At 34.8% G+C, this 9,453-nt stretch overlaps 1 protein-coding gene across 2 annotated transcripts; it reads right to left on the bottom strand.

Annotated features, from left to right (window-relative positions):
* Window positions 1-5,728, bottom strand: LOC135155078 (E3 ubiquitin-protein ligase TRIM33-like). Of its 2 annotated transcripts, none has more exons than XM_064103677.1 (2): window positions 4,427-4,451; window positions 1-3,622 (listed from the first exon to the last, which is right to left on the bottom strand). In XM_064103677.1, the coding sequence occupies exon 2, from the start codon at window positions 3,143-3,145 to the stop codon at window positions 1,271-1,273; it is 1,875 nt and encodes a 624-aa protein (XP_063959747.1). In that variant the 5' UTR covers window positions 3,146-3,622; window positions 4,427-4,451; the 3' UTR covers window positions 1-1,270. The 2 variants fall into 2 exon arrangements, with proteins under 2 accessions (XP_063959747.1, XP_063959746.1); XM_064103676.1 differs by lacking the exon at window positions 4,427-4,451 and adding an exon at window positions 5,525-5,728 and having other exon boundaries at window positions 1,224-3,622.
* Window positions 5,729-9,453: the final 3,725 nt, after the last annotated feature.

Below are 9,453 nucleotides of genomic sequence, written 5' to 3'. Positions count from 1 at the left end.
CTTAAAATTTTCCTCATTTTATTTCTCTGAAGATTCCTGGCCCACCCCCAAGATACGCACACACATACATTTACAATTACATATAACTATTAGGTCTTGTATTTATTGATTCCCATTCTCAACAAACATTTCTTTTTCCGTAGGCCTACTATGGGTGACCAGACTCATTACTGGTCACGTTGTCAACATCAGTCGTTTATGTCATAGAATATTCTTCATTTAGAAAGTAAACATTGGATATGAAATATAGGTTTTAATCATTTCTGAATAGTCAATGTAATCTGCTTTATTTCACCTTTCAATTTTGCTTGGTGTCATATGTATTTATGCTTGAACATTTTTTTTTCTAAATAAGGGTATGCAAAATGATATTTTAATGGAAAGAAAAGGCAACATCAAACAGTCACTTTGGTAAATTAATTTCTACTTAAATGGAGTTTCAAGGAAAGCCCTTAAACTGTATTCTTTTAAGAATGGTAAAGATCTTTTAAGAATGGTAAAGATAGAAGTAGTGAAATCTACGTACACATGCATGAAACTATGTTAAACAAGATACAGTTGGGGTGCAGCTTTGGACAGAGCTTCCTAATCAAGGTACCGTTAGACATTTCGTTTTTTTCTGGTTTCGAAACGGAAAAGAAAAATCGAAATAGTTATCCAAAATTGATTCTATTTTCGAGATTTAAAACAGAAAACGGCCATTTTTCAATATTTTGATTCAAAAATGAAAGATGTTAAAACGAGAAAACAGAAAAACGGTTAATTCTTCCGTTTGACTTTTTTTTTACATATTATAATTTTTATTTTTTCCTTTTGAAAACACAAAATTGAATTGAAAGTTTCGTTTCCTCTATTTGTTTCGCGTTCACGGAACATAACATTGAATTGAAATCTCTTTTCCCTTTTTCTGCTTCACCTTCACGAAACAGAAAATTGAGCGCGCCTCCTCGTTTCCCTTTTCCTTTTCGAAATCAGAAACACGAATAATCTAACAGTACCTTGATTCTTCTTCAACTGAAGTTTAATTCTTTTTCAACCTTTGCAGAGTCTCATATTTCAATTAGTCTCCTCTGTATGTAATAACAATTGTATATTATGTACTTTTGCCTTTTACTATCCTATTGTTTACATTATTTTTTATCGAATGGAATGAATTAACTTTCTTGACATTAATGAAACATAAATACCAAGATTAGCATTGAAACTGGTGAATTTAAGAATTTGTAAAGTAGGACATTAATAGGCTCTTGAAGGCCGAAACATAATATTCTTACGAGGTAACTTTACTAGTAACTAGGTTGAATACATAGAGCCTATCAGGTGTACAGAAAGCTATCTCTCCTGATTGAAACTGTTGAAGGTAATACCAATGTCTCTCAGGTTTCTCAATCTTGTAATCAGATATAAGACTCCTAATGTGTTTGAGCTCACCGGTATACTCATCGATATTGAGCAGACCTTCCTCGAATCTTACAGAGGAAATCAGGATTGTATTGTCCTTACTCACAGCGGCAAAGAGGCGTATTTCCAGAGGTTTACGTAATAATTGATACATTATAACACCCTTTTTATTAATACGTGCTATCTGAGTGTCATCCTGCTTAACGATCAATGAATCACCATAACTTGTGATTTGCTTTGGTTCATACCCATCGCAGGGTATCACCCTTATAGCCTTCCCACCTGATGGTGAGAATACCTGGATCTTCTTAGCTTTCCTGTAGCTAACATAGATCAGATCATTGCTGTCAACGGCGAGACCACCTGTTCCACCTTCACTCTTACCTAGAGTATCGAATGTCACATCCTGTCTCTCTTCATTTGATGTGTACAATGACATCTTATTATATCTATCACGTACAGCATAACAACCATCAGAGAGGAATCCTAGGTCCACGATCCATACGTCTTTGATCACTGCCTCCTGAAGCTGACAATTAGGAGAGAAGATATAGATTCCCCCTTCGCTATAACCAACTGCTACCATACCATTATTGGAAGCAGCTATGCCATTCATAGCGTCCTTCTTTGAGAGTGCTGCATTGCATTTCGGCTTACATTTCACAAACCTCAGTTCCCCCATTGATAATGTATCAGGATCGCAGCTTGGTGTAAACGTCAGTTCCTCTGCATGATCGCCGACATCAATAGCAACCATCTTCTTTGGATTATCCCTATCTAATACATTATTCAATTCAAATGACAATGAATCACAAATTGCTGCAGCATCTCCTTCTATTTGGCCTTTCAAACTATTACTCAACAAATCACTCGCACTCTCAATACTCTTAACTAACCTTTGATTATCAATTTTCATATTATTTAAACTCCTAACTAATTTTTCTTTCTGATCATCGAGTTGCTTGTTCAAGGTAGCATTACTCTCTGTTATTTTATTGATAGCTTCTTCGCAAATCCTGTTGTTTTTTGCCTTTTCCCCATCAATGTGATAGTTGACGCGTTTGATTTGATGATCAATACAAGTCATATGATTCTTGACTGTTTTAGTTTTAGTTTCACCACGTGACTGTAGGTTTTCAACTCTATCTTTGATGGAGGCGGTGTACTCCCCGGCATCTTTAACACGATGGCCTTTCTCCGGAGTGTGGTAGAGCATGCGACATCTCGTACAAATGAGCTTCTTACATGTCGTGCATACATCAGTGCATTCATACTTCTCAGTTCTATGTATCTTTTCCCGACAATATAACTTCTTCTCTAAGACGACCCTTCCCTCTCTGATGTCCTCAACACTCACTACTTTGTGTTTAAGATTAGGGTTCCAGTTGTTATGATCTTGCAGACATGCGTTACACATATTCTTACCACAATCGCAACAGAAGTGTGCGGCTCTTGATTGCTTGTCACACGTGTCACAGAGCTGTTTACTATTCCTGAAGCCGTCAACAAGTGACTTAACAGGAATGTTAGTTTTAAGGTTTGCAACATCGCAATTCGCGACAGTTGTAGTATTTCTACATATTGGACACGACAAAATATTTTTAAGTAAAGAGAACGCCAGAATATCTCGAATACATGTTTTACAAAACGTATGTGTACATGACAGTTGTTTTGGATAAGTAAGCAAATCAAAACAAACCGGACACTTTAGATTTTGCGAAACGGTGTGCTCAAGTGTCGCCATAATTATTGTTACCTTGAACCTTTTGTTTTTGTTTTTAATTAGCACAACACTTTAAATATCTAGCAAAAGCATAGATCTTATTCTTATAGTATTTCAAACTGCAGTTAGTATATCAACGGTATAAAAAACAAATCTGTAATATATATTGAACCAAAAATATGCAACTCAAATTTGTCTTACGTTTTTTTTAAATACACTGGAAGGCAGCTCTTGTCTGTCTGCACACTTTTCCTAGAAGGTACAGTCTATGATTTCTCAGTTGGAATTCAATCCACATCAATTCTAATGAGTTTGTCTTCAAAGTCTTGACTTCTCTCATATGTTACGTTTGTCTTGATATAACACCCGCACCTCCTCCGCTACGACCCTCTCCATCGTTATTCTCAACGCGAACCAAAGCGACGAACCTGGATCTACTTTCTATTACTCAATCCTCACACTAGACCGTAGCTAGCCCTTTCTGTATTATGATGTCGACTGAGGTAAAAAGAAAGAAAAATGAGAAAAGATATCTTCTACTGAAATGATTATTTAAAGAGGTGTCAAAATTAGGATTTTTCAAGGGGCATATTGTCACAGGAATAATTTTACAAGCAAAAAAGGGTATTCCATTAAAAATTGAGGTCATTATTTGCTAGATAATAATTGACAAGCAAAAAAGGTCATCACTACACAATGGACATGATTTTGTTCCAGGAACAATTTGAAAGGAAAACAAAATTAATTCTGAAAAGCAAATTTCCATTTAAAAAAATATATAAAAAATTATGTATATTAAAGTACTATTTTATTGCTTCTACCAGTGAATACAAAATAAACTTGCTTCATAACTTTCATTACTTCATAAGATACATCATAATAACTTCATAAATAATACATCAACGTGGCACGGGTCCATGAAACAATTCACGTTGGCTACGTCAGCTTAAAAAAAACCCACCTTCTTAACCCAACTGCCCAATGAAAACGGTTATCAATGCAGAAAAGTAAAGTTATTGTTATGCTAGTTAAAATTCGCTTAATATCAGAAAACGATAAATCACAACGGCCTGATCGGTATGCAAATAAGGGAATCAATTATGCCACCTACACATAGGTTCTGCTGTATTTTATCATTTTAGTTGATACTTGTATGTTCGATAGTTTGTATATCCGAACCAGAGACAAATAAATATAAAACATGTGAAGGAAATTTCAAAATGAGTAATATTAGATATACAAATAACATTTACAGTGGTCCTGGGAATTGAGAAAGATACAACATGTGGATTATTTTCTTACATATATTCTTGGGCTTGGGTCTCATCTATCAAATGAAAGTTTAAAAAAAATGACATAATGTTACACGTGTGTGAGCAATTTGTAAAGGTCGCAGAAATCGTTTTGCGCATAAATGCTCATTTTCACGCTGTATAAGGGAAAAAACGGCGAAACAAACTAACCGTGCCATACATTGCTTACAATTATTCTTTTGCACTTTCAGTCAATTGAAATAAAACCGATACATTTCAAATTTTGTAACACATAAACATTTTACCCTAGGTAAGCACAACCTTTAGCTCAATAGCGGGTCCACGGGCCGGCTGTGTCCCCCCCCCCCCCCCTTGAGAAGCAAAATTAAAAATTATAATGTAAAAATGCTATTAAAAGAGAAGCGTGCCCCTTCCCCTTTGAAAGTAAAGACCTTATTTTTTTCATGTCAATTTTTTTCGGGGACGAAATATCATTAATTTTTGGTTAAAACACTTTTTTTCTTTTCTTTTTTTGTTTGTCAATTTTTCCCTCGGAAAATGTGCCCCCCCCCCCCTCTCTTGGGAAATCCTGGATCCAACCCTGCTTTAGGTTTTTTGGTTCCAGCTGCATCTGAGGACATGTAAACAAATTTATATTTCAGACATCTCCTGTTCAGCAATTTCTACTAAGTTTTTATCATCAAAAGTTGGTTTTCATTTCATATAAGCACCAACTTTGATGTCTTGATTATGCATATATTCTTTTGAATTGTGTTTTTTCATGTACATCCACACAAAACAACAATGCGTCCACGAACGACTGGTATTTCACATTTTGCCAAGTACATTGTGCAACATGCTATGATATGCTTTCAAAATAGGAATGCAACAAATCCCTTCATAAAGTGTTCATAAGTGTGCTATTCTTGTCACCTGGTCCATTCAGTTTCTTCATCCTGCTATGTAAGGCATGCTTATGTAATATCTTTCTTTGAAATCTACATATCATAATGAAAGAAATGAAAGGTCATTTGACCAAAATTGTCCATGAAGTAACTACGAACTGGTCTATTACCATGGAGCTATAAAGTTGTCGGTAAAATGACAAGAATTTGATTTTGTTGAAATAAGGGAAGAAAAATGTTACCTTTGAACATAGAAGTAACAGAGTAATACACAAATCAGCATTCAACCTGTTCAAGAATTCAGCTACTACGTATTTAGGCGCAGGAACAACTATGGTGGATTTCTTTAAACAAATATTTTACTAATCCAAGCAATCCAGATGAATAACCAGTTACAGCAATTAATGCTTGATAGTGCTGGATCTTGAAGACGATGCCTTATTTCTATTTCTGTTTTTTTTTTTTTTTTTTTTTTTTTTTTTTTTTTTTTTTTTTTATAATCAAGCCACGCCTGCAGTATCCAAAGGAAAATCTATATCCCGCCGCTTATCACATTATTTGCATAATGTTTTAATTGCTACAAAGGTCATAACTATAACAAGTCATGACTTGTGGCAGATAAGCTTCATGATCATGATGTGCAAATATTTGTCTGCAGACAGTAGCGAATTTCAGTCAGTCGACTTTTACAATTTTTTTCTTTTTGATAATGACAATCAAAATATTTTATGTGCAGCCTTCTTAAACAATTTTACCAAATTAAGAAAAAACACTTGGACAAGGAAAAGTAGTAAAATGAGGAAAAATGGCATTTAATCATTAAAGACTTTAAGAGCAGAGAGGAAGAAACTGAGGTTAAACATAAAATACAGAAAGATAAGGGTGAAACATACAATTGAAAAAAAAACAAGGAGAAAAAAAATGAGGGAATTAGACAAAAGTGACGATGTGTCAAAATATGCCCTGATATATTTTGGTACAAAACGGAACCTGCCCGGGCCTCTATAGCCTATAATCTAGGCGGAGGCTAATGTCTTGAACGGTTAATGTAATAGTTAATGTCTTTGCTGTTATGCTGAACGCAAGCGATACGTCTGATGTGACAAAGACAATAAATGCTACCTCCGCCTAGATTATAGGCCAGGGTCTCCTCTACAAAATATAAGGGAACCGCTCGCATCATCTATATGAAGGTGATAATTAAAGGCAATGGACAAGTCTATTACCCTCCAGCATGTACCTGTTCTAAGACAGAGGGTCGTTTAGATTCGCAACATTTTGATTTACCGAGAATATCCCAGAATCATACCATATATGGCAAGCCATTTGACCCATCGACGATAAACATAGTTTATCGTCTTTATGGGTCAAATAGCTTACCATAACCATACCACTTTAAAATTCGGGTTACACTTCGTAATTCCGAAGGTTCTTTATTCCGAAGGTTCGTAATTCTGAAACACGTAAATTGCCTATACCTCGATGTTCGTTAATCCAAAAACGTAAAAGGGTTCGTTACTCCGAACATTTGTGGCATTATTCCGTAGGTTCGATAATCCGAAAACGAAATAAGGTTCGATGTTCCGAAGGTTCGTTAATCCGAAAACGAAATATATGGTTCGTTGTTCCGAAGGTTCGTTAATCCGAAAACTAAATAGGGTTCGTTGTTCCGGAGGTTCGTTAGTTCGAAAACGAAATAATGTTCTTTAATCACTTCGTTTTCGGACTAACGAACCTTCGGTATTACGAACCTCATTTCGTTTTCGGACTAACGAACCTTCGGAATTACGAACCTTCAGAAATACGAACCTTCGGAATAACAAACCTTCGGAATATCCGAACCTTCGGAATAACGAAGCTTCGGAATTACGAACGTATGCGAAAATTTGATCTGACGGGCCTGCATGTGTAAGAATGCATTGACACATTCGGAAGTAACAAGAAAGAGACAAGTGTTTTCAGAATTGTTCAAAGGAATATCGATGTGATCTTAATGGTCTGATTCATTTATCCCTGACAAATTACTTTGCCCATTGAACTTAACATTACAAAATGATACAAAATGATGAATCAAAAGGTATAATTACATTTGAGAAAACTCAGCATCCCTAAAAATAAAAATTTACACGAATATGGATTCTACAGTATGAAACATTTTGAAACTTGGTAAATCTGACCAAGATGTTGTTCAGACAAAATGTAATTGTAATGAATAAAAATAATGTTCAACAATATGTTGAGTTTATAGGCAACGTAGATCACACCAAAGGAAAATGTAATAAATTCAATAATGAAAACGTGCACAATGTGAGACTGCATCAGGCAATTATCTGGTGAACAAATGCAACTTTGAAACTACAAACATGAAAATGGGATTAAGATAAACAAGCATCCTTCGAAACTTTAACCTTATTTATGCCTATATGGATTTTTATTATTTGAAAAAAGGGTTAACTTCTTGTGACTTTTCAAATAGAATAGCTTTAAACTCTAAGTAGGGTCCAATAAACCATTGGAAGCATTCGTTTAAAATCTCTCTGTTCAAAGTACGCATGATAAAATAGTGAATGCTCATAAAAATATAAATTCATATATTCTTATTGAGACTCAACAAAAGAAACGAGGATTTTATAGTTAAATTATGAACTTATTTTTATAATCATTGATGACACCCTTTATAGGGCCGACCCCAAGAAGAATTTACATTTATCTTGCTCATTATTAACTTTCAGACAATTGTGCGTATGATGTTTTGCAACATAAGAGCGTAAGATATTAGATGCGTTTAACACAACCTGGGTCAGCTTTCTGTAGATGGATTGCTATAAACTTTAAATCACGCTTTATTGTACTTTAAGCTATTTATGGAGTGCCACGAAAAATGTATCTACATATGAAATTTGAAACTGAAGTTTTTTTATTGAATAGTTTTGTTCTTTTATCCAAAACATAATTGCTATTAGGGGTGATTTCTGAAGATAAAATGTCAGCAAGAGTACTAAAGATATCAACCTGCAAACATTCTGTAGTAATATATTCGTAATATTCTTACACATCGTGTTTACATGTAATGCATTTACTATTTATTTAATAGTAGACTTAAGTTGTTTTTCTTTTTTGATAAAATACTATTTTGTCTTTGTTTATCTGCTTATAGTATTTGAATTGTATATTTGTTTTGTATTATTTTGTACATTTTGTTTTGAACAAAATGTTGGCGGATGCCAGACGTTCTAATAGATTCAATTCACATAACGGAGCATTTATTTTTTATTATTACTATTATCATTTATTCTAATTTGTGTCACTCTTTCGTTGGTACCTTCGATATTTTGTATAGTCTCCTTTTAAACTGTCTTCCGTCTCTCATTTATACTATAGTTTTGTAATGTTGTCTTTACGTATTGAAACTAAGTTACAGGCAGACAGGGGCTTGCCTCACATACAAGCTTTGCTTTTTTGGCAAGCCCCTCCGTTCTGTTTTTTTATATAGTTAATAGTCAAAGTTACTTTAGTTCGCATTATAGTTCTCATTGTTTATACCTTCTAATTCTTATGCATTATTCCGATTAATATTGTACTTTAAATCTGACTATGTATTGTTACTTTTATTTTGTTGTGCTTTTTGAACGGAAAATGAATAAATCTAAATTAATCTAAAATCGAAGGGCAAGTGGAATTCCTCTTTTATTTAATTGATACATAATGCAACCAATCAAATATGTCATGTAAATTTAGGAACTTGTTTTCATCAAACAAAATATCAGTATGAGATCACTGGCGGATCGAGGGGGGGGGGGGGGGGCTAGTCTACAAATGTAGACCCACATCTGCAGTGTGTGAACCACAGCTGATTCAAGGAGTTGCATAGACTAGGTCTACTGTAGCTGCAGATCTGAAATGGCTCGCTTCGCTCGCCCTTTCAGGCTAGCTTCGCGCTGAGATCCCACCTAACGAGCCATTCAGAGTCTGCATAGCAGACTATAGGGGGGGGGGGGGCAAAGCCGGCCCGTTTTGGAAATGTACTCTGAATAATGAATTAATGACTCTTGAATTTCTGGAAAGAAGTTTACTTAAATAAGAAGTGTGAACTTAATTCCAACTCTGCTTCCAATGTTTAACCCCAAGGAATTTTGCACAAGACTTCAGTAATCTGAACCGCATGCCTTAG

The sequence above is a fragment of the Lytechinus pictus genome, chromosome 8 (assembly GCF_037042905.1).
Source record: "Lytechinus pictus isolate F3 Inbred chromosome 8, Lp3.0, whole genome shotgun sequence".
Classification (NCBI taxonomy): Eukaryota; Metazoa; Echinodermata; class Echinoidea; order Temnopleuroida; family Toxopneustidae; genus Lytechinus; species Lytechinus pictus.
This window is presented reverse-complemented; position numbering and strand designations above follow the sequence as displayed.

What these genes read in the sequence shown, in the direction of transcription:
- LOC135155078 (XM_064103676.1), bottom strand. Translation starts at nt 3,145, where the DNA reads ATGGCGACACTTGAGCACACCGTTTCGCAAAATCTAAAGTGTCCGGTT.